The following is a 26,757-nucleotide window of genomic DNA, read 5'->3' on the forward strand; positions in this document are numbered from 1 at the left end:
AGTGCATTTTGAATATTTTTCAATTTGCCCCACACCACTGAATGTACTTTATCTATGATACGCAATACGCATCTATCTATCTTGACTGCGTAGTGTGGTGGCCCCGGTACACAATTTGGTACCGAGGCCACAATATAATTAAAAAACCCTCCACGTGTCAGAATTCCACCAAACAAGTATCTGGACTGCATAGTGGGGTGGCCCCGGTACCCAATTTGATACCGGGGCCACAATACCTCCTCCAAACATGGTACAGACAATTCGTCATTGAGATCCCAGACAGACAGGGTCAAAGTGTTATTGTTTGACTTTGTAAACCCAAAAAACTGTCCCTGTTGCACATAGTCGTGCAATGAAGACTGACTTTTTCATTTAAAGGCACGATCTTTCAAGTGTAGTGTTTGTAAGTCTAAGTCATATTATACTTTTGGTAAAATTGGTTTATTTTGTTCCTCTTTATGGTAATTAGTAATAGAATTAAAGTAGGAAATAGAATTAAAGTATGAAATAGAATTAAAGTATGAAATAGAATTAAAGTATGAAATAGAGTGGTATATAGAGTTGTAGTGTGGTATAGATAGAGTGGTCCACACAATATAATAATAATAAAACCCTCCACGTGTCAGAATTCCACCAAACAAGTATCTGGACTGCGTAGTGTGGTGGCCCCGGTACACAATTTGGTACCGAGGCCACAATATAATTAAAAAATTGGGCATCAACTGTCACCGTTGTTTAATATCTGATACACCTAAATATGGACTGCACAGTGGAGTGGCCCCGGTAGTAAATTTGGTGCCGGGGCCACAATACCTCCTCCAACTTCCAAGTGTAGTGTTTATAAAGACAGACAGCGTCGAAGTGTTATTAGTTGACTTTCTTAACCCTAAAATTGTCCCTGTTGCAAATATTCGTGCAATGGACAGTTACTTTTTTATTGAAAGACTCAAGCTGTCAAGTGTAGTGTTTATAAAATATAAACAACAATACAGTAGTTTTAGAGCACGTCAATACCTCTTGTTTTAAATTATGACACGGCATTTTACTTTTGGTTTAATTTCTTGTATTTTTTTAAATTTGGTTTTACTTTTTGAACATGGCAAACGACTGTTGATTGGTCATATAATGCAAAAAAAAAAGGTCCAAGATGGAATTGTCCTTGGGCCCTCACACCCACCCTTATGTTGTTTAAATAGGACATGCACACTTTAACAAACCAATCATTTCAGCGACAGGGCCTACCAAACAACTTTGGCTGAAATGATTGGTTTGTTTGGGCCCCCACACCAAAAAAGCTATTCATCTCTCCCTGTACAGACTAAACAGGCTCTACTGAGGCAAGATGTCGTCCTCATCCTCAACCTCTGATTCCTCTCCCCCTACAGTGTGTACTTCCTCCTCATCACACATTATCAATTCGTCCCCGCTGGACTCCACAACCACAGGTCCCTCTGTAGTATCTGGAGGGCAGTGCTGTACTTCATTGAGGAATTGATTATTCATTTTTATAAACATCATTTTTTCAACGTTATGAGGAAGCAACCTCCTTCGCCGCTCACTGACCAGGTTCCCCGCTGCACTAAAAACTCTTTCCGAGTACACACTGGAGGGGGGACAACTCAGGTAAAATAGAGCCAGTTTCTACAGGGGCTTCCAAACTGCCTTTTTTTCCTGCCAGTAACAATATGGACTGTCTGACATGTCTACTTGGATGGTGTCAGCAAAGTAATCATCCACAATTTTTTCTATTGTGACAGCATCCAATGCAGCGAGAGTAGACATGTCTGCAATGGTTGGCAGGTCCTTCAGTCCGGACCAGATGTTATCAGCATCCCCGCCAGTGCCTCTTTTGGGAAAACTGAGCTTTTTCCTCGCAGCCATAGATGTGGAAGAAAATGAGGGTGGAGCTGTTGGCATGTCACGGTCCTCTTCAGAGGACAATCTCCTGACCAGCAGGTCTTTGCACCGCTGTAGACTTGTGTCCGCCGGAAACAGAGACACAACATACGCTTTAAACCGAGGATCGAGCACGGTGGCCAGAATGTATTCCTCTGACTTTAAAAGAGTGACCACCCTCGGATCCTGGCAAAGCGTACGAAGGGCTACATCCACAAGAGCTACATGCTTGGTGTAATCGCAATGGCTTACCAGCTCCTCCCTCACTTTCTCCAGCTGCTTCTGCAACAGCCTGATCAGGGGAATGACCTGACTCAAGCTGGCAGTGTCGGAACTGACTTCTCGTGTGGCAAGTTCAAATGGCTGCAGAACCTTGCACAACACGGAAATCAGTCTCCACTGCGCTTGACTGAGGCGCATCCCCACTCCTTTGCCTATGTCGTAGGTGGCTGTGTAGGCCTGAATGGCCTTTTGCTGCTCCTCCATCCTCTGCAGCATATAGAGGGTGGAGTTCCAGCGCGTCACAACCTCTTGTTTGAGGTGATGGCAGGGCAGGTTCATGCTTTTTTGATGTGCCTCTAGTCTGCGGTAGGCACTGGCTGAATGCCGAAAGTGTCCAGCAATTTTGCGCGCCACCGCAAGCATCTCCTGCACACCCCTGTCACTCTTGAGGTAATGCTGCACCACCAAATTAATGGTGTGGGCAAAACATGGGACGTGCTGGAAATTGCCCATATTTAATGCCCGCACAATGTTACTGGCATTGTCTGACACCACAAATCCCCATGAGAGTCTAAGTGGGGTAAGCCACTGGGAGATAATTTCCCTCATTTTCTCTAATATGTTGTCAGCGTTGTGCCTCTTATTAAAGCCTGTAATGCACAATGTTGCCTGCCTTTGCATGAGCAGCCATTTTGTAGATGCTGCTACTGATGCAGCTGTTGCTGTTGCTGCGGAAGGGGATGCATCTACCCAGTGGGCTGTCACAGTCATATAGTCCTTCGTTTGCCCAGAACCACTTGTCCACATGTCCGTGGTTAAGTGGACAGTGGGTACAACCGCATTTTTAAGAGCACTGAGGACACTTGATCGTACTTCTCTGTACATTTTTGGTATCGCCTGCCTAGTGAAGTGGAATCTCGAGGGGATTTGGTACCGGGGACACAATACCTCCATCAACCCTCTAAATCCCACTCCACTGATGGCGGACACCGGGCGCACGTCTAACACCAACATTGCAGTTACAGCCGCAGTTATACGCTTTGCAATAGGGTGACTACTATCGTATTTTGTGGTCATGGCAAACGACTGTTGGACGGTCAATTGTTTTGTGAAAGACTTAGCGGTCTTACGACTTCCCCTCTGGGAAGATGACCGACTAACAGCAGCAACAGCAGCAGTGGCAGTAGTAGGCGTACCGCTGCAGGATTCCTCGGATGAATCCCGTATTGAGGAGGACTCAGTCTGGCTGCTGACTTGGGCTGCAGGACTGAATCTGATGGAGATTGTGGAGGAAGTTGACGAGGAGGGTGTTGCTGGTGTGTATCCAACTGGACCACGGGATTTAGGTGTCCCTGTACCGATGAGGGTCCTAGCCCCAGTTCCTGAACTAACCACTGAACTATGAAGGTTATTCAGGTGATGTATAAGGGAGGATGTTCCTAGGTGGGCAAGATCCTTACCCCTGCTTATTTGAGCTTTACATAAGCTACATATGGCCATACATTGGTTGTCTGGATTTGGATAAAAATAACTCCAGACCGAAGAGGTGCATTTTTTGGTCTTCTGACCAGGCATGACGATGGGCTTTTTCATCCCATGGACATCAGCTTTTTCCCCCCCTGGTGCCTCATTTACAATAACCACATCACCATCCTCATCATCAAGTTCCTCCACAGCGCCAGCTACATCATCAATAGCCTCCTCCCGAGCCACCTCTTCCCGTACAGTGATGGGAAGGTCAGGCTTGACAACCACCAACACCCTTGGACTCGCCTTGGGGATTTGTGATAATTTCTCTATAGAAGGCAGAGTTGTTTGCTGTTTTGTTGCTGACAGCATAACTCTCTTCAATTTTTTGTAGGGGGGGGAGGAGGAGGAGGGCTAAGATCCGTGGGTGAAGCTGAACCACTAGTCATGAACACGGGCCAGGGCCTAAGCTGTTCCTTGCCACTCCGTGTCGTAAATGGCATATTGGCAACTTTACGTTTCTCCTCAGATGATTTAAAGTTTCTCTTTTTGCTACTTTTTCTTAACTTGGGCTTTTTGGATTTTACATGCCCGGTACTACGAGATTGGGCATCGGGCTTGGAAGACGACGTTGATGGCATTTCATCGTCTATGTCATGACTAGTGGCAGCAGCTTCAGCATTAGGAGGAAGTGGGTCTTGATCTTTCCCTACTTTATCCTCCAAATTTTTGGTCTCCATTATATGTAGCACAAGATACTGCAGAATGTGTGAACTTGGTAATATTGCAGTACCAATGGACTTATACTGCTGGATTGGTTTTGCAAATTTGGTTATAATTATTATATATTTTTTTTTTTTTTTTTATTTTTTATTTTTTTTTACTTTTTTTTAATTTTTAAAAAACTTGGGAATAGTGGGGAAAAAACTATGCCCTTAGAAGCACAGAGCACAGGACACAGCACCACTGGACTGAACAGGACACGGCACAGGACCCAGCAGCACTACGGAACTCAGCAGGACAGAGCACAGGACACAGCACCACTGGACTGATACTGCAGAATGTGTGAACTTGGTAATATTGCAGTACCAATGGACTTATACTGCTGGATTGGTTTTGCACATTTGGTTATAATTATATATATTTTTTTTAATTTCTAATTTTTTATTTTTTTTTACTTTTTTTTTATTTTTTAAAAACTTGGGAATAATGGGGAAATAACTATGCCCTTAGAAGCACAGAGCACAGGACACAGCACCACTGGACTGAACAGGACACAGCACAGGACCCAGCAGCACCACTGACCTCAGAAGGACAGAGCACAGCACACAGCACCACTGGACTGATACTGCAGAACACAGCACAGCACAGCACAGCACAGCACAGCACAGCACAGCACTGCACAGCACTGCACAGCACAGCACAGCACAGCACAGCACTAAACAGCACAGAACTAAACAGCACAGAACTAAACAGCACAGAACTAAACAGCACAGAACTAAACAGCACAGAACTAAACAGCACAGAGGACCACCTAACACACCCTCCCTCTACCCTGATCAATGCCCGAGTGAAGATGGCGGCGACTAGCGGGGAATTTATAGGATCCGAGTATCGCGAGATCCGACAACGGGATTATGAGTCAGAGCCTCAGTTTCACTTTTGAATTTGGCGCCAATACCCGGATCTGTCTCGGATCCGACTCGGATCCGCAACGTTCGGGTGGGCTCGGATTTCATAAATCCGAGTGCGCTCATCCCTAGTTTTAAGATCCTTGTTTTACCACTTATCTCTGTTACCGGTTATCAGTAAACAAGAGAGAGGCTCTTCTAAGGCTGAGTACACACTGGAGCATTTTCGTCCAATAAGCAGGCAAATCAGCCGACATACGTCCGTTTAATTGGAAGTCAGGTTACTGTGTATAGTGACACAATGGTCAAAAGTCGTTCCAAAGTGTTGAATGTCGGCTCATTTGGTTGTTCGTACTGTTTAATATTTTCCCACCAATCGCCTAACGATCATATAGTGTGTATGCCCTCATGTTCACAATCTCCAAAGAGTTTACAGAGTCGTGCTCTTTTCAGCCGATGCCAGCAATGAATGTCCCAGTAAATAATTGTAGAGAGTGCTATAGAGGGAATAATTAATTTGTTCGTTCCGAGACAAAATGTTTAGTTTCAGAGTCACTGAAGCTAACGACATTTGTTAGGACATGTGTATAGCTATAACATGGTGATTTTAATCAGTGTGACAATGTGACAAGAATGAACTAATATTGTGCTGTCATTCTCTGAAGACTAGAGGGCCAGATGAAGAGCACAGATCTGAAAGGAAATTGTGTCAGTGTGTATGCACAGTGTGAAGGTCCAATCAGTCGCCAGACTGATTGGACCTTCAATCGCAGGTACAATCGTTTGAGTAAACACGTCGGTCAGAAAGTTCTTCAGTGTGTACCTAGCCTAAGGTTGGGTACACACTATACAATTAAAAAATAAAAGGTCCCGATCAGCATGCCGATGCATGTGTACACACTAAACAAATTTTTACACAATTTACCTTCAGATCTGTACTCTTCATCTGTTATAACCATCGGCTGAAAAGATCCTAACTCTGCACACTTCATAGAGATCTATGGACATTGCCGGTCATAAGTGCATACACACTGCAGGATTGGAATGATATTGTTTCATTGTTGAACGACATTTTTAGTCAGGTTTAAAAATCAAATGAAACGATATGATGCTTTGGAATGATAATGGCACATTGTTGCAGCGTACACACTAATGCCATAACGGGCCAAACGGTTGTTTATGATTTGCTTGCCATGATAATCAACTGAACACACTGTAGTGTGTACCCAGCCTAATTCTGTTGTCTGTTTATCAAACAGCGGTCATATGAAAGAGTTTCTATCACCCTTTATCCCAGCTTCACCTTACACTAAAGAAAAAAAATTTAAAAAGTAGAATTGATGTTATTTTCATAAATTGAATTTCTTAAAAAATGGTTTATCCAAATAATAAAGCATGTTTTCATGTGGTGATAGGAGAACAGCGACCAAGCTGACCCCGGTCAATGGATATTTAGGGCTTTTCTCCACTTGATAAATTAACCACATATTCAGGGCCCACCTACTGCAAAAATAAAATATAGAACAAATAACAAAAAGCTGTAATAAAACAATAGTTTCACCAGTTATTCTCTGTATTCAGTACATTTTTATCTGCTCATTAAGGGCGTAACTACCATAGGTGAAGGCAGTGTAGCTACTATGGGGCCCACAGCTAAGAGGGCTCACCTTCCCTGCTAAAGCACCATATAGCTGCTAATAAATTGACTGTAGTCTGTGTTTCTGTCTGTGTGTGTGTTAGGGAATTTAGACTGTAAGCTCCAATGGGGCAGGGACTGATGTGAATGAGTTCTCTGTACAGCGCTGCAGAATCAGTGGCGCTATATAAATAAATTATGATGATGATGATGATGAACGTCAGATCTTCACAAAGATCTGCCCCCATTTTGATTTTAATCCTCCATAAGAGATATGCTGGCTGTGCAAGACAGTGTCCACCTCCAAAATGAATAGCTGTAATAGACAGCAAAAATTAAACAAAACATAGGCAAACCTAATGAGACCTCTTGCAAGTAAAGTGACTAAACCTCAACACACTGATCATAGCCACCAGCAGGCACCCAGTTCATTTCTTCCAGGCAGGCAAATTCTATTCCCTAACTTTTGCCTCCCTTACCTGCATTTAGCAACACATGTCTAATGCTGGGATCATATGAAGATGCGTTTTTTTGTCCGCTATGACGGTGGTGGTGGTGGTGTTAGTCTATACTAGAAACTGACATTTATGGGCCTTAGTATTGAGATCTTCTCTGAATACAGCAAATCCCAATAAATCCTCATTGTTGGTAATATGCAAATCCTGATCCTAGAAAAGCGCTCTATGTTATGCGGAACCACAGGAATGACAATTAGTGGCAAAGCACGCGCTTTGAAAGGACACTAAACATATGATGCAGGCTAGGTCTGTATATAATCATTATTTGTCTCTTATAATAGGTCTTATTGAAAGTCTGCGTGAGATATCACACACTGTGGATGAATTGGTCAGATGTATCCAAGAACTTAGCTCTCTTCCTCTTCCTGCCATGTACAACACTAACAGATGCAACAGCACAGTTTATAAGAAGTTTCTTAACTCAATGCGCAGAAATTGTTTGTCGACCACATTCTGCATTTCAACAGTTTGGATTAGCAGAATTTGTACTATGAATGAAATGTGCATGGTTAGCGAAACTATACCAATACTACTGATAAACAAACCAGTGTAGACAGACTAGGTCCAGCATTTATTTAATGAGTCTATTAATCTATTTGTTTTTATTTCTCTCTCTCTCTCTCTCTCTCTCTCTCTCTCAATCTGGTAGATTGATATTTAATTATTCTGGTACTTTATTCTGTGTTACTGATTTAAAAAAAAGATAATTTAGGCAGTGTTACTGGTGATGGTGGATAAAACCAATACTGACAGTAATATATTGTTATGATGGCACCAGGCAGATTAAAGAGTCAACAACATCTTTTTTTGAATAACTGTGTTTTTATTGTTCACATCACAAATTACACAGCACACTTTTGCCAAGATGATACCAGACGACTTTAGCTCTAGCTAGACCTAGATCTCCTGCCTAGTCAACGGCCAACTAGCTAGCATCGGTCATGCTGCACAATAGAACAATACAGGTTAAAATACATTAAATCCCTCATTAGTCCCTATCCTCAACTTGTGTATGTTCAATCTTGGAGTCTCACTCTGCAAGAATTTAACCCTTTTTGCAGCCTGTACCTGCAGACTCTTTGGGATTCTGCCTATCCATATGTAGGAGAGGTGTGGAAAATAACCCACTTTGTCATATACCCTCTACTTAGCATCACCAACCTCGGTGATGCGGGCACTTCAGAGTGTGCATCTCTGCGAGAGCGAGCACCTACATTTTTATACAGACTCCTGCCTATGCTCTACTCCCTCTTTCTCTTGTGACAAAACAGTGCCTAAACTTGCCCCAGAAGCATCAGTTTGGAGAGAGGACCTCCTATTAAAGTCAGATGCCTGTAGCGCCGTACATGAACAAAGAGCCAGACGCAAGTCTCAACAAGCAGCTTCTGCGAGTTCAGACCACACTAACTTGTCTGGACAATGCTTTTTCAATAAATCAGTGAGCACTGCCGCTCTAGTGGATAAATGTATGATGAATTTTCTATAATAGCCCACTGAGCCTGTTACGAGCTGCGGCAGTGCCCAGCCGTCGCGACTCTCCTACCTGCGTCCCGGCCGTCGCTATGGCGACCGGGACGTCACTTCCGCCCATGACCCGGCCGTTGCCGGGGCAACGAATGGACGCTTCAGCGCTGCGTCCCGGCGGTGAGTAGCCAGGCGCATGCGCTCAACATATTACAACACCTGTGGGCTAAATTAATCTAGGTGCAAGGGGGCTGAGGATTATCAGAGCCAGGCTCTGATTGGCTGGGCCTACTACTTAAGGCAATGAGGTCTGCTATCTCATTGCCGGTTATAGCTTCTGTGCTCCAGTCTGCTGACCTGCTTGTTCCTGTTCCTGTATCCTGATACTGCTACTGATTTCCCGTGTATGACCCTTGGCTTTGAATTGGACTTCGCTTGTGTTTCCTGTGACCCTGATCTTCGACCTGTTTACCGTTTCTGCTATCTGCCTGTGACCCCTGACCTCAGCTTGTTTACCGATACTGTTGTCTGCTGCCGGCCCTTGACCTCTGCGTGGACCTCACTCCGCTTGCCTGGGTTCTCCCCAGCCGGTACACACTTCACGACCCTCTGTCAGTCTGCGGCCCAGTCTGTCCCCACCATCAGGTGCTTCAGTGAACACCTGATTGGCAGAGTAGATTCCGGGTTGAGTTGTGCCGGGTGGAGGGGTTCCTAACATTATAACCGGCTTACACACTGAGACGAGGTTGCGATGGATCGAAGCGGATCCACACCGTCTCCAGCACAGGCCTTATCAGCCCATGTTGAGTCCTTGTATCAGATGATCCAGGGATTGGCTGAGTGTCTGTCTGTTCAAGAAGAAGCCGCAAAAGCTTCTCAACCCATTCCAAGTTTTTCCTGTGAACCTAAGATGAATTTGCCGGATCGCTTCTCTGGAAATAGATCTCTGTTCCGGAATTTCAGGGAAAGTTGCAAGCTCTATTTCCGGTTGAGACCCCGTTCCTCCGGTTCAGAGCATCAAAGAGTCGGGATCATCATTTCCCTCCTACAAGGTGACCCCCAGTCCTGGGCCTTTTCTTTGCCACAGACCAGTCCTGCCATGCGGTCTGTAGACTCTTTCTTTGAGGCATTGGGTCTACTGTATGATGACCCGGATCGAGTTGCCTCCGCGGAAGCTCATCTACGGGCCTTGAAACAAGCCCGGCGGTCGGCAGAAGAATACTGCGCTGAATTCCGTAGATGGTCACCTGATAGTGGATGGAACGACCCCGCCTTACGTAGTCAGTTCCGTCTCGGCCTATCGGAGCAGATCAAAGATTCTTTGGTGCAATACCCATCTCCTAGCTCTCTGGAGGATCTGATGCACCTCTCCATTAAAATTGACAGGAGGTATAAAGAGCGGAAAACTGAAAAGGAGACATCATCACCTCCAACCGCCTTTGTTCCTGTTTCCACGGATGGTGAGGAACCAATGCAATTAGGAGCATATCGCCTTTCCCCTGAGGAAAGAGACAGGAGACGATCACAAGGCCTATGTCTGTATTGTGGCACAAGAGGCCATTTCTCCCATTCCTGCCCAAATAAGCCGGGAAACGAGCATGACTAGGGAACAAGGGGAAAGTTCATCTAGGTCTGCAAATTGTCTCCCCGAAAAATGCCGTATTGATCCCTGCGCAGCTCATGTTCAATACCCGTTCCATGGACCTGGCAGCCTTCATTGACAGTGGAGCTGCGGGCAACTTCCTTGACATCGGGTTCGCCCGCACTGCTGAAATTCCAATGGTAAGACTCAAGTCTGCTGTTACGATTTGTGGTTTAGATGGAGCTCCGTTACCCGGTGGCAAGATTTCCTGGGAGACCCCACCACTACAGTTGAATATCGGAGCCCTCCATTCAGAATCAATAACTATCCTCCTTATTGATTGCTCATCGGTGCCCTTGATCCTGGGTCACCCATGGCTTTCCCGGCATGACTCTGTAGTGGATTGGATAAAAGGAGAAATTGTCCACTGGAGTTCTTATTGTGAACAGTCCTGTTTGTCACTACCGCTGCGGTTGGTCCAGTCTATTCCGGAGCAACTTCCCTCACAATACCACGACTTCTGGGACGTGTTTTCTAAGAGAGTGGCGGATACCCTACCACCTCAACGTGACTTCGACTGCGCTATCGAGCTCATACCTGGTTCCAAGTTGCCTAAGGGACGCCTGTATTCCCTCTCAGCTCCCGAGACCAAGTCCATGCAGGAGTATATTGAGGAGAATTTGGAAAAGGGCTTCATCAGGCCATCCAAATCTCCAGTAGGAGCTGGTTGTTTTTTTGTATCTAAAAAAGACGGAGGGCTAAGACCCTGTATTGACTACAGAGGATTGAACCTCATCACAGTTAAAAACACCTATCCACTTCCTCTCATCTCTGTATTGTTCGATCAACTAAGAGGTGCAACAGTCTTCACCAAAATTGATCTCCGGGGTGCATATAACCTCATGCGTATTAGAGCAGGTGATGAGTGGAAGACGGCATTCAATACGCTCTCCGGCCACTATGAATATTTGGTCATGCCGTTTGGTCTGAGTAACGCCCCTGCAGTGTTTCAGGATCTAATTAACGAAGTACTACGTGAGTTTCTGGGACATTTCGTTGTGGTTTACTTGGACGACATCCTCATATATTCGGACTCGTTGTCAGTACACCAGGGTCATGTCAAACAAGTGTTACAAAAGTTGAGAAAACATCACCTCTATGCTAAACTCGAAAAATGTGAGTTTGAGGTTCAGAAGATATCCTTTCTTGGTTATATTATCTCCACGGAAGGATTCTCTATGGACCCAACCAAGGTCCAAGCAATCCTAGACTGGGTACAACCGAATAACCTCAAAGCGGTCCAGAGATTCCTGGGATTCGCCAATTACTACCGGAGGTTTATTGGCGGTTTTGCAGATATCGTGGCTCCCATCGTCACCTTGACCCGTAAAGGAGGTGATCCAGCTGTTTGGTCACAACAGGCAAGAACTGCATTCGAAGCCCTAAAGAAAGCTTTTGTGTCTGCTCAGGTCCTCAGACACCCGGATCCTAAGGTACCGTTTATTCTTGAGGTAGATGCCTCTGACGTCGGTGCTGGGGCCATTTTGTCACAAAAAGATCCCCAGACCCACCGCTTACATCCATGTGCCTTTTTTTCCCGTCAGTTTTCCTCAGCAGAAACCAACTATGACGTGGAAAACCGAGAATTGCTGGCAATTAAATGGGCCTTTGAAGAATGGTGACACTGGTTGGAAGGCGCTGCACACCAGATCTCCGTTATAACGGATCATAAGAATCTGCAATATATATAGTCAGCCAAACGTCTGCACCCCCGACAGGCTCGTTGGTCGCTGTTCTTCACTCGGTTCAACTTTATTATCACCTATCGTCCTGGTTCTAAAAATATTCAAGCGGACGCTCTGTCCAGAAGTTTCCTGGCACATCATGCTCCGGTCACTAGCCCAGAACCTATTGTTCCTGTGTCTATGATTCATGCTGGGTTAACCCAAGACCTCAGCTGTACTTTACAGAGGTTTCAGAGATTAGCCCCTGATAATACTCCGATAGGATGTTTGTTTGTCCCAGTTCATCTGAGGAGGGCAGTGCTTGCTGAAGCACACGATAGTGAAACTGCCGGACATCCGGGAGTCTTTAAGACAATAGAAATCCTTTCCCGTACTGTGTGGTGGCCATCTTTGTCTGCTGACGTCAAGAGTCACGTCTTGTCATGTGAGGTTTGTGCCAGAAACAAAGTCCCCAGGACCCGTCCAGTAGGTCAGTTAGTTCCTTTGGCCATTGCTGCAAAACCATGGACGCACTTGTCCATGGACTTTATAGTTGATCTACCACCTTCTGCAGGACACACTACCATTTGGGTCGTGGTAGACCGGTTCAGCAAAATGTCACATTTCATTCCACTAACCAAACTGCCTACTGCTCGGGATTTGGCCGTCTTATTCATTCAACATATTTTCCGACTCCATGGACTTCCTACTGACATCGTCTCCGATCGGGGTTCTTAGTTCATAGCCCAATTCTGGAAATCCTTCTGTACTCTCCTTGGAATCAAGATCAGTTTATCATCCGCATACCACCCTCAGTCAAATGGGCAGACTGAAAGGGTTAACCAGTCACTGGAACAGTTCCTCCGATGTTATACTTCAGAGTTCCATGACAACTGGTCCTCTTTGCTGCCCTGGGCATAGTTTGCCTACAATAACTCATCTTACTCAAACTTCCCCGTTCTTCTGTAACTTCGGTTTCCATCCCAGGTCTAATTCACTATATTCTCTTAAATGTGCTGGTATCCCGGAGATTCGTTCCACAACTGCTGATCTGAGAGTAATTTGGAGGAAAGTTCAGTCCTCCTTGAGAAAATCCTCATTGTCTGCTAAAAAAAATTCGGACCGCCATTGTACCACCTGCTCATTCAAAGTGGGCCAGAAAGTGTGGCTTTCAACTCAGAATGTTAGGCTCAGACAGCCTTGTAAAAAACTAGGGCCTAAATTTATTGGTCCATTCATGATAACCAAGCAGATTAATCCGGTAGCTTTTAGGTTGAAGATTCCTGGCTCATTAAAGATTCCGAACACGTTTCATTGTTCATTACTTAAACCAGTACTATACCCGAGTCAATCCCAGCCGACAGGGCTTTCTGTGGGAAATAGGAACACACCACAAAAATTTGTGGTCCAGAAAGTTCTTGACTCCAAAAAAGTGCAGGGGCAGGTACACTTCTTAGTACAATGGAAAAAACGTGGATTAGAGGAACGATCCTGGGTCCCGCGAAGACGACTATGTGCGCCTAAACAGTTGAATGATTTCTTCAAAAAATTTCCAAAGAAACCTGGATGTCGGGGTCCCTCGACCCCTCCTCAAGGGGGGGTACTGTTACGAGCCACGGCGGTGCCCAGCCGCCGCGACTCTCCTACCTGCGTCCCGGCCGTCGCTATGGCGACCGGGACGTCACTTCCGCCCATGACCCGGCCGTTGCCGGGGCAACGAATGGACGCTTCAGCGCTGCGTCCTGGAGGTGAGAAGCCGGGCGCATGCGCTCAACATATTACAACACCTGTGGGCTAAATTAATCTAGGTGCAAGGGGGCTGAGGATTATCAGAGCCAGGCTCTGATTGGCTGGGCCTACTACTTAAGGCAATGAGGTCTGCTACCTCATTGCCGGTTATAGCTTCTTTGCTCCAGTCTGCTGACCTGCTTGTTCCTGTTCCTGTATCCTGATACTACTACTGTTTTCCCGTGTATGACCCTTGGCTTTGAATTGGACTTCGCTTGTGTTTCCTGTGACCCTGATCTTCGGCCTGTTTACCGTTTCTGCTATCTGCCTGTGACCCCTGACCTCAGCTTGTTTACCGATACTGTTGTCTGCTGCCGGCCCTTGACCTCTGCGTGGACCTCACTCCGCTTGCCTGGGTTCTCCCCAGCCGGTACACACTTCACGACCCTCTGTCAGTCTGCGGCCCAGTCTGTCCCCACCATCAGGGGCTCCAGTGAACACCTGATTGGCAGAGTAGATTCCGGGTTTTGTTGTGCCGGCTGGAGGGGTTCCTAACAGAGCCTAAGAAGATTTGCAACTGTGACTTCTTTTCTGACCTTGGCCAATTCCTGCTTCCAATTTATTCAACTGTTGCTTAATTAAACCCTGTCCAATGACATAGATCAAATATTTGGCTTCTTTTATTGCCAACACACATTTCTCTGGATTAACTTTTAATTCCACCAACCTTAAAGAAGCCATGACTGCCTCTAGTTTACTTAAGTGTGACTCCCAGTCCGGAGTATAAATCAAAATGTTATCTAAGTAAGCAGCTGTACAGGCTGTATGTGGCCTCAATAAGTTCTTTGCTGTATTTCTGAAAATAACATTTGACCTTGGGACTGTAGTCCCAAACTTAATTGTCAAATCATGCGACACCAACATCTGACCGCTGAATAAACCCACAATAGTTCAAATACCTTCCACCAGCTAGATTCGCTACCACTTTGTCAACCTGGGGCACTGGACTATAGCTGCCCTGAAAGTTTAAATTTATCATCAATACAAACAATCCTGTTATCTCCCAATTAAGTCACAACCTCAGGTTCACTTAAAGTGGTATACTTCCGAATGGAATCAAAGACATCCCAGTTCCGGCTAATCATTTTGTTCACATGATATTTTAAAGGCCCGAGACAAGGAAGGTTCTATTGCCATTTTAAGTGTTCTCAAAATTCCACCTACCTGCCCACCATAGGGACCTTATCTTGTCGACGGTTGAGAACACTATTTTGAAACACCTTGAGGTAAATGTATTAAGCTGAGAGTTTTTCGGCAGGTTTGAGAAACCAATCAGATTCTAGCTATCATTTATTTAGTACATTCTACAAAATGACAGCTAGAATCTGATTGGTTGCTATAGGCAACATCTCTACTTTTCAAACCCGCTGGAAACTTTCAGGGGCTTATTCAATTGTGCCATTTCCTCGGTGCGTAAAAACTACTACAGTTATTACGGTAGTAGTTAGCTGGATTTCAGCTCGCGGCTCAGGCAGCTGCAAGCTGAAATCCAGCGAGAAAATTACCGTAGTAACGTTTTTTCCGCGCACTATTACCGTAATAACGGTAATAGTGCGCAGACCGTGAGATTTTCGGCGTTTCCGCCGACAATTGATTACACCGCTCAGCTTCATACATTTACCCCCTTGTCTTCTTTCTCTCTCAACTCATGACCTAATTTTTTGAAACAAGGATGCTTTTGAGCACTTTTTAACTGAGGTTGTACTGTTACAACACGATCTGCATGTTCCATATGCTTGATTTATCTATTAATCACCTTGCTACATAACTCCATTTATGACTCCATAAAAACAGGTGCAAAAATATGTGTATAAAATCTCAAAACAGAAAACACGAAGCAGTGGCTACATATTTTCAGGGTTCAGTGATTGCTCCCTATGTCACAAAATTATCCGTCTGACGGCTCCAATTGGAATCACTGATTTTTATGTATAGATAGACTGCACCAACTGGCATCTAAAACACCAGCAAGGTATACAAAATCACAAACAAAAAACATAACATCAGTCAGCAATGTGGTACGATTCTTTCATACACAATCCGCAGAATGGCAAAAAATCATAATGGCAACCAGGGGCGCCCAGAGGGGGAGGGTGGGTACCAGGGACTCCCCTGAGGGCACAGCGGTTGAGGCAGATGGGTTTCCGTTCCCCTCCACAGCCTGGCATTGTGGACTCTTCTTCTTTTTCTATATTTATCAACTGAAAAGTACAATCCTTCCTATTCTGTATATTCTTTGCAATTCTCAATAATTATCCTCTGGCCTTTTATTAAAGAGGAGTATTAACCATGCAGAAAATTAAACTTGAATTATGCTCAGTAAATGTCATTATGGGGACACTCATATACCAAGGTCAACCAATACATTATCACATATGCTTAGAAACACCTGTGCTGCAGCAATAAGGCCATGTAATGTATTATAAAATGGTGGCAACTATGCAAACTGGACTTGCACTTACACATAACGTGCACTGAAATTAATATATAGGTTAAGTCTATATCCAATATAGACAACGTCAGGCTTTCCAGATGTTGTTGAACCACCACTACCATACACTGCCAAACAGCATCTTGAAGACCAATGTTGTGAGTGCAATTCAACAATAGATGGTGAGACACAAGTTGCCCACACCTCTTTATGTTCACTCAAAGAGGCATGTTCCATTATTCACATTTCTACCATGGGTACAGGTAACACTGTAACACAAGTCAGTATTAATTTTAAATTAAGAACCAAACTCATAAACAGCATTTGGGGAAAAGGAACTACAATGAAGAAGAAACAGATGTCTTTGGATCCTAAGGAACTAGTTCTTCAAAAGAGGGACAACGATTTGGAAGGAATTAAAATGGTATAATAACTTGTTTTGTATGTAGTTTCACCAATGAAAAATAGATCAATACATTCACCTGCTCAATCAAAGTAGCATCTAACACTTCATTCAAACCAAATATCACTGGACTGACGAGCCTACAGTGAAGCCTATGGTGGCTGATTGCAATACTGCAGCTTGATGCATACATGAGTCTATTTTACATTATTAAAGTCATTAATAAAATGTAAAATCATATGTATTGCACAAACATGATGTATAGTTTTAAAAGCAATGCAAAATCTGCAGTATTAGCACTAAACTGTGTGTTAACCCTGCATTCAGAAAAAAGTGATTACCTGTCATTTTGGAAGTGCTGCATAGTGTGGTGCAGACAGGATCCCGATCAGCCGCAGCTATAGTCTAAAATGAATCCATTCCACGTAAACCAGACACACAGCCAGTGCAGAACTGTTCTCTCTATTGTGTGCATGTCTCTGCAATACACTTTGCTGCAGGCCCACACACCAGTAGCAATAGTCTAACCCTTTCACTGCCTCTAGATCTAGCAGGCAATCATGAGGGGCTAGCTCCACTGACAGCTAAAGCATTTAATGGCAGAAAAAATGCAGAATAGAAATCACACAACTTACTGTGCCATGATTTTTGCAACCTATGCAGTACAAATACAAGATGTTTAGTGTATCTTACCAGCAGCTCTCCATAGAATCTTTAGCTTCCTACCCCTGGTGATTCTCAGTGATTTGGGGAACCAGAAAAAGAGACGAGCTATCCTCCTGATTGTTTTGCCAAGCTCTTGTCTGACAGCCATGGCTGGTTGTGTCGCTATGGGCACACTGAGCTTGTGTCAAAGATCAGCTGAATATGCAGACAGCACGAGCAAGTCGACTCCAACACATTAATGTGTGACATGTTTGCTCTAAGCTGTGCCTGAGCCAGCATGTCTCAAGACCACCTGTTGTCCAGCATCCTCCTCCTTCTTCTCTGCCAGTCAGCTGGTTCCTCCAAGACCTCCCCTCTTTTGTAGCAGTGGTATGTATTAATATAGCACTAGAGAACAGCAGACATGCTGTGAATCCTAATTTGGGGAACACAATCTCTTAGGCCAAATAAAAATAACATTATTCATATAAACATACCGTAATATTTTTGAATACTACTGGGTTTCTTTCCCCTATTTCAACATACAATAGAACACACAAATTCTGTTTCTGCTTAGTAAAATAAATCAAGTTTATCTGGCAAAATGAGTTTTATATGATATAATAAATCATCTATGTAGCTATGTCACTTATATAGTGATCTGTGACTATATAGTGTATGTGACTTTGAGAAACTTAACTCCACCTGCATGTGTCTTCAGTACCAATCTAAACTCAAGGCTGTGTGTCCAGGAGCCTCAAAAGACTGTAGGTTGTGACAAGGGTAAATTTCTCTAATCTACTGGGATCAGAGGCCAAACTAGTGAGCTCCGCTGCAGGGAAGCGGGAACAGGGGCAGAGGGAACCATGGCCCACAGCTTGCTAGTTCCCCATGCAGCGGGACCCATTATCTCCACTGGCCCCGATGCACCAATGGTAGTTTCGCCACTGACTGGGATCCCAGGTATGATAGAAAAGATTTTTCCATTTATGTGCATGATATACTGGACATTGGATGTTGGGGTAATAGAGCACCTAAAAAATATAGGTTTGACGGCAGGAAGCAATGCACAACAGCCTAGGCTAGGGTGGCAAATACTTAGAACCCAGATTTGATTACATATACTTTTCACATGATGGATGCATGTAATCTGAATTGAGTTGCAGTTGGGATCATTGATCCCTCTGGTGGCATTACGTAAACAGCTCAAACTTGCTTGCGGGAGAATGGATAATTCACAATACATCAATGGATGCATGTTGTCTAACCCTATTAGGCACACACAAGTGTGAATGTGTACTAAATGGATATTAATTTTGAGGTGAATAAAATACAAAAGTATTGTATTATGAACATAACTAGTGGTCATATCATGTAGTTGGGCACTGTGCAGTACTTCTATTTTAGATGCAACTGCTCAGCAGCAACATTATGCATGTTAACTATGAACATTAACTTTATGTATTTTAGTTTCACAAGTATCAAAATAAAAAGTGAGTACACACAAAATATGTTGATAACACAACATATATAAATGATACATAGAAAACACATTGTTTCAACTGAAATACAAAAGTGTTGTTCAAGATTTTTATGACTCAGATACAATTAAAATGAAAATAATCAACAAACAATTTGAAACACTGAAGCAAATAAATAGAATTTAGAATTTTAATAACATAAAAGGAATGACTTTGATACAGTTACTCTGTATGCAGTGCTCCCATGTTCATCAGTTTTCCCAGACCTATCCTAATTTGTAGTGATGGAATCTATACATTGGAATGTTTATTTTCCCAGGATCCAGATTACTGATGCAAACAGATAAACAGGCCAGTGCATTCAAAGAAAGCAAGAGCGACTTTTATGGGAAAAAGAGAGGAGTACTGGTTTTCTGTTTTAAAAATATGGAAGTGCAATATTGAAACACACATGACAATATCCTGTCTAGTGTTTTGAAATAACATATATGAGCAAAGGGAAGAGAGATGATCTTTTTAGCCATTTACCTCCTCCCACCAACCATACCAAACTCCCAAGTATTCATGGATAAATGTTTCAGATAGAAAAAGCTGAACTATTCAGCTCATTACGTAATAAAAACAATATATGAAAAGACTTGCTTTATACTGCTCTATAGGTTATCTTAATTTATTTTTGTAATAATCCTCTCCATTTTTATAATATGAACACTTTAAGCAAAAAAGAAAACTATAACTTTTATATTTCAGAGGGGTATATTTACTAAACTGCTGGTTTGAAAAAGTTGAGATGTTGCCTATAGCAACCAATCAGATTCTATCTGTCATTTTGTAAAATGTACTAAATAAATGATAACTAGAATGTGATTGGTTGCTATAGGCAACATCTCCACTTTTTCAAACCTGCAGTTTAGTAGATATACCCTCAAATCTTTTGCATAGTGTATTTCACCCTGCCAACCCAGGAACAGCATTGAATATGTGCTCTAACCCTTGAAGCTCCTTTTAATTTCATGTCTGTAAAACAAAATTTAATTTGCCGATATTGAACATAATCCAGTGCATAACAGCGTATATTCCAAACTCAATAAGAATGGTCTCGAATTCACCCACATATATCCATCCCAAGCAAAAGATACAACTTGTAGGAAAAGCTGTGCGGTGTAAATATACAGTAGGAGCAACAGTCACAGAAGCAGTGATATGATATGACCACAGCTCTTCCAGAACTGGCTGTTTATAAATGATCCCCAGTTTCTTTTTATTCTCTTTATTGGATTACATAAGGTTTCGATTTACTAAATAGCAAAGATTGCGCTCTGTGGTTTTGGAAAAGATCAGAGAGCACAGATGTAAACACAGCAAGAAATCTAGCAATGACAGAGAGGTAACATCATCTTACATTAGTCGTAGACAGAAGAGCAGGCCTCTGGAGGCAAAGTGACAGTTTTAGCACATCTACTTCATAACTCTACACAGAAGACAAGGAATAAAGAGTCACTTTCAGCTCATCCCTTCCACCCTTAGGCAGAAAGAAGTTAGTTTATGTTTAATGTTTGTGAAGCTATAATTTGTGTATGAAAACTTTTGTCAACCCAAGGGAACTATTTGGTGGTTTAGGCAAAGCTTGATCACAGCTTAGACTGTAGACACAGTAGCACTTTATAGGATGGCCTTGGGCAAACACACTCATTAGAAGCTTCAGCCTCTGCTTTAAAAGGCTCATAACAGAGCAAAGAAAAGCAGGATCCTGCTATATGAACAAATAAAACAGAAAAACTGTTTTTTTGCTATTGAACTATATCAGTTGAGAGAAACATCATCATTTATTAGTCTTTTCTAAAGCAGTCAGTTTAAAGGAAATTATAATTTAGATAGAAGAGGCCAATGTACTGTAGAACATAATCAAGGACCAAATAGACAGGTAGGATAAAAATAGCAGATAAATTGAATATGGAGTATGTCCTTAGTGAATAGCAGCAGAGATCTAGGAGTATTAAGGAGATGTGGATATGTGGGTGGTGAATGTCCAGTGTCCCGTGCTTTGAGGCCCTGGTGGCAGCTACACCACTTGCACCCATGGTAGTTCCACTACCATAAACAGGATGCAGTTCTGCTTGAGGCCCACTCTCTCTCTGAAAAGAATAGAGCGGAGTCATCTTCTGAGTGGCACATATGTACAGTCCCCATCTTTTTTCAGTGCAGAGTGGGGGCATGGGAGGCTACAGTGGCATCCCCTGGCCTTTACCCAAGTTTTGCTAGGGGACTGGCGATGCACTGCTCTGCTCCTCGGGGGCTACAATAAAAATATTGTTGTTCGCTTCTGATGGATTCAGAAAGCCGATATTAAACGGACAAGCACAAAAATAAAATAGAGAAATATTTAAATTATGGGGGCGTTGTTTGGACGCCATTCTGGGGAGACACGTTTTGTGTGGGCTCCGGACACCGACCCCGCAAACTTGCCCTTTTACGTGGATTTTCCTGGGCTCTCCGATTCCTGCTCCTCCCAATTGTGCTTGGGAGGCGGTGGTGGACCCTCGACTGTTGGCAGAGTCCTGGTGCTCCGTGTCCCACCGTATGGCCGCGTCTGGTCTTCCCACTGCCTTCACCCCTCCAAATGTTATCTAACTTGCCACAATTTTCCTTATGTGGCAAATGCTCTGATCCCGTTTCTCGGGACAGTTCAGTTTATTCCTCTTTTTTCTCTCTTCCACCCGTCCCATATAAAACCCTCCCCTTCCCCCTTAGTCCCTCTAGCTCTAGATGTCACGTACAATATATATTTTCTCATCACAAATCTTCCCACTGCAGTTCTGTAAAGTATGGTTAAGTTTTATACTTCGAATGTCAAGAGTCTTAATTCTCCCAACAAACGTCGCTTAACGCTTACCAAATTTTATAACTGTAAAGCAGATGTTGTAGCTCTTCAAGAAACACACTTTCCCCCCCCCCCCTCAACTGAGAGATTTGAGATATTTGTTGGGTTACTTTGCAAATGGCCCTTTCAAAAGGAATGGGGTGGCTGTCCTATTCAGCACCCGCATACACTTTCAACTCCACCTAAAAGTAGAAGGTAAATCTGGGAGGTTTATCATTTTGGTGGGACTTCTAGAGGATAAGCCGGTAACCATAGTTTGACTAGATGCGCCCATCTCTCGCCAAATCCCCTTTCTTAAGTCTCTGTGTGATGAGGTACAAAAAGTGCATAAGGGTCATTTGGTTATGATGGGCGACTTTAACTTGACCCTAGACCCTAAACTAGATAAGTCTAGACCCCAGAGGCTGACTGGCCCTGATTCTACCCTTGGCCCCTCTACTGCTTTTCGTAAGCTCTTAGCGGAACATGACCTATATGATATTTGGCGAGTGCAATCTCCAGGTTCATAACACATATTCCAGGATAGATATGGTCTTGACAGACAAATGGACACTTCAGCACACTGACACTATCAATATCCTTCCCATAACATGGTCTGACCATGGTCTGATAGAGTGGTCCTGGAACCTACAATTTACTAGAGTTCCTCCGAGACCTTGGCGGATGCCAGCCTACTTACTTACTTCTTTGAAGCTCAGGGCCACTCTTTCGGAAACATTTTCACAATACATGCAGACTAATAACCCAAACGATACCACCCTTTCAACCCATTGGTGCGCTCTGAAGGCAGTCCTTTGAGAAGCAGCTATCCAAAGAGGTGCCCGCTTAAAAAAGCAATATCTCTTTCGCCATCCAAACCTCAAGTCCAATCTGGCTACGTTGGAGCTTCAAAATCAAATAATAGAGCCAGTCGGCTCCTAGCCCGAAAACTTAGGGGTAAACAAGCTAGGAATCGCATAAAAGCCCTTCATGATTCCAGAGGTAATAAGATATATAACCCAGCGGCCATAGCTTACCATTTTGACAAATATTACGCTAAGCTTTACAACCTACAGGATGAAAGTGACACTATAACACAAGCAGAAGCTTCCATATCTGCATTCCTCCATCATCTGAATCTTCCCTCCTTAGATACAGATAGTTTGGAGTTGCTCAGCCTTCCTTGGTCCCAGCGGGAAGTTGAAGATGTTATTAAATGTCTTCCAAAAAACAAGGCTCCTGGCCCGGATGGTTTTATTAATGCCTTTTACACCACATTCAGGTTGGAAGTAGCCCCACTTCTTACCAATTTGTATAATAACATCTCGATGGGGGGCAACTTCCCATCAGAAATGTTTCAAGCACAGATTATAACTATACCAAAACCTGGTAAGGATCACTCGGACTGTACAAACTACAGACCCATAGCATTGCTCAACACTGACCTGAAAATATATGCTAGATTGATTGCCGATCGTCTGAATCTACTTTTACCACATTTGATCTATCCGGACCAGGTAGGTTTTGTATTATGTCGCCAGGCCTCCGATAATACGTGTTGTATATTGGATGTTGTTGACCTCCTGTTTGGGATTCAAGAGGAGGTTGTCTTGCCTTCTCTAGATGCAGGGAAGACCTTTGACAGACTCCACTGGCTATATATGAGGGAAGTATTGCTCAAGTTTGGTATACAGGGAAGTGTCTTACACTCTATATTGGCCTTATATCAGGGACCCTCTGCAAAAGTATTTAGTAATGGTTTCTTATCCTCCCCATTCCCCATCACTTACAGTACTAGGCAGGAGTGCTCCCTCTCCCCTTTAATGTTTGTCCTCACAATAGAACCCCCGGCCCATACAATTCGACAAGCTGTTGACTTTTGGGTATCACTCTCAATTCATATAGGTATAAATTTTGTCTATTTGCAGATGATGTATTTTTATTTGTAACCAGCCTGGAGACTTCGCTGTTAGCCTTGAAACATATCCTAGACCGTTATAGCGCAGCCTCATTTTATAAACTGAACATTGCTAAATTACTAACCATTACTAAATCTGTTAATATACCACAATCCTCAGTTCCGAATCTACTGTATGTGCATCTCATGGTAAGAGAAACCCGATGTACTCTTGAAGCATTGTATAGTTCAAATATCCCAGCACCTATTACTTTGGTAAATATTGTAGTGTTTATAATGTGACCAGATAGAGAGTCCCAAGGTGTAGGGTATTGAATAAAGGTAGCTATGCTGAATGCAAGAATGATAATGTCTCAATAAACAAATTGTGATGTTCAATGTTACGGCATTATAATGATAGAAGAGCATCTGATGACGTGTGAGTCAAAATATCACTATTACAGACACTTACATGCAACAATATTCATCAAAGTAAAAAGGTAAGAGGTTTGATGGTATTCACTTTCAAGTCAGTGTCCCCAATAGTATAGTAATACAATCTTAAAAAAGGTAGAGTTCTCATATATCCTGTTATGTTCCCTGTGTTAATCAGGAGTGGAGTTATGTCCCTTTATGAAACAGTCTTGCATACAAAATATTAGATAGATTTATTTGCTCAACAATAAAGCAGGATGTTCTCCAAGGCGCATAGGTAAGCTAAATGTATAAATGAAGTAGGTTACAAAAGAATAGCTCTAAATATATAGTATAATATAATTACCCAAAACAAATAATGCACAAATTAATTAATTCTGTCCAGAAAGTATAGATACAAAGAGAAAAAAATTGGATTATTGCAAAAGTACCAAGGTAATCAAAACCAATCGGTGCCTATAGATATAAATAAATATATGGTAGAATAACAAAGGTATGTAAGGTCAAAGAATAATGTCCACAGGGTACGGTAGAATATATGGGATGAATCAACCAGTATAAAATCTGGTCTGATAATAAGGAGTAGTGTCTTCGCCAAAAAATGAAAAGAAAGAAAAAAGTTAAAAGATGACCATATACAATGAATGAAAATGTTCAAAATCGGTGAATTATAGTGAGTCACAGTCTTTCAAGTGCTACAGTATTTCATAATCAACAGATCTCAATATAATCAAAATAAGAAAAAGTAAAAATATATAACATGCATTTTTTTGGGGTGTGAAGGAGGATATAAAGGAACATAGAGCTTGAGGCTGAAGGAATGCAAAGACAGGTTTGTTCTTGAAACAAGGCTACACACATGACTTTAAACCTTGAATTTGTAATTTATGTATATTAAATACATTTTAAAGGGTAAATCTAAGCAAAATCCATATAGAATTATGGTTTAGAAGGAAGTCCGGGTGATTTTATTAATATACTGGGCATTCATTCATCGATGCAGTTATATTAACGAATTAATGCCCATATTATTGGCTTAATCTGTGCATTAATCACACCTGTGTGATAGCCCTTAATTTCAATATGCTTGATATCTCTCAATTACGCACACATATAATATATATATATATATATATATATATATATATATATATATTTATACTTCCACTGCTGTGTTTGGGCAGTATTCTGAAGCTAGAGCACCCATTATGCTAATTGCCCAGTAAAGATAGCTGAGAGCGTTTACTTGCAGGAGGGAGGAAGTGCTGGAGAGACATAGCTCTAGCCAGCAGTGACTTATGCAAACCCTATTGTAGTCATTGGAGGCCAGAGGTTTGTGGGCCACACACTACTACACAGCGCTGGGAGTAGTAGTGTGAAGGATAGATACTGCTGGGGAGACAACGGGTGCATACAAGGCACACTAATTCTGGGATGCTCTCCTGGTGGGAGGGGTAGGGGTTACTATATTTGTATTTTAAGTAATTGAACACCCTGTACTCAAAATAAACGAATACAAATAAAAATAGACACTCTGGTGACAGTCTCTCTTTAAAACCAAACAGCATTTTTTTTTTAAGGCATACTTTACAATTATCTCTCCCTTCTCTGTCTACTATTAGAGCTTACCTCAATTTAACTCCCCACATCCAGCCCTTCGCCTAATCCTGTCGCCTCCACCTCTGCAACCTTGCCAAGATTCACCCTTTCTTCTCACTAGATGCCACCAAAATCATTGTCTATTTTTTTTTTCATCTCCCGCCTTGATTATTGTAAGGTTAGTCCTCTTTGTGAGTTTAGCTTTCTTTGTTCTAATTGGGTCTTTTCATTTAGTTGCATTCTCTATGGTCTCTTTTATTGATTTTTACTGATTCTGTCATTTTGCTTGCCCTTTACTTATTTGTATATTGTTTATATTTTGATGATGGTCCGGCTTTGGCGCTTCATAAGTATACTATGATGATGATGATGATGATGATGAAGATGTGTACACCTAGCACTGTCTCTCATTCCAACCATACCATACCACACCACTTGTAGCTGCACAAAAATACTAGCTGCTAATGGCTGCTTTATTATTGGTGACTGATAATGCTTCTGTCTTACTGTAGCCACACACACTTTTCCCACCAGCAGCTGCAATTTATCATATGTATCGTGTTCCCCACAAGTCTGATTGTAAACGCATTTGGTCCAGACCATCTTTACCTTCTGGTTCATGTCACTGTATGCAATCTGTTTGTGTCTGGATACCCTTAATATACAGTGCTGCATATATCAGCGCTTTATAAATAAAGCATAATAATAATATAATGCCCACTGATATTTTTAAATGTTGCTTGCATGTGTTTATAAAACAGCTACAATGGATATACATGGGTCTGAATGCTACTACTTACGCATTGTGAGCTTACAGTGAGCTCTAACATGCTAATAAAATTGCAAATAAAAATGAATATAAAACACTCTTGTGAGGACACTTTATTGGTGCTTTACCACTGTTAAGAACATAAGTAATAAACACCAGTGGGTATGAGGCCTAACAGAAACAGCAGCCACAAGTTTTGCTAGCTTTCACTTTTTGAAACAATGGTGCAGCTTTCTGCAGAACAATTAAACATGACTGCTAAAGAAGAACTGGCACAATGTTAATTTTCATCTATAAAGCAGTTGAAAA

The 26,757-nt window shown here is 42.6% G+C and overlaps 1 protein-coding gene across 2 annotated transcripts in view; it reads right to left on the reverse strand.

The window, feature by feature from the left end:
* RASSF3 (Ras association domain family member 3) overlaps positions 1-26,757 on the reverse strand; it is a 191,466-nt gene that overhangs the window by 133,002 nt on the left and 31,707 nt on the right. Inside the window, exon 1 of one of the 2 annotated variants that reach the window (XM_075209463.1) lies at positions 17,456-17,707. The exons of the other annotated variant lie outside the window; for it this stretch is intronic. Within the exon in view, the coding sequence (XP_075065564.1) occupies positions 17,456-17,576 (121 nt within the window). The 5' untranslated portion in view covers positions 17,577-17,707. Of the gene's footprint in view, positions 1-17,455; positions 17,708-26,757 lie in introns of those variants that run through there. 2 annotated transcript variants of the gene reach the window in all.

The sequence above is a fragment of the Mixophyes fleayi genome, chromosome 4, assembly GCF_038048845.1.
Source record: "Mixophyes fleayi isolate aMixFle1 chromosome 4, aMixFle1.hap1, whole genome shotgun sequence".
NCBI lineage: Eukaryota > Metazoa > Chordata > Amphibia > Anura > Limnodynastidae > Mixophyes > Mixophyes fleayi.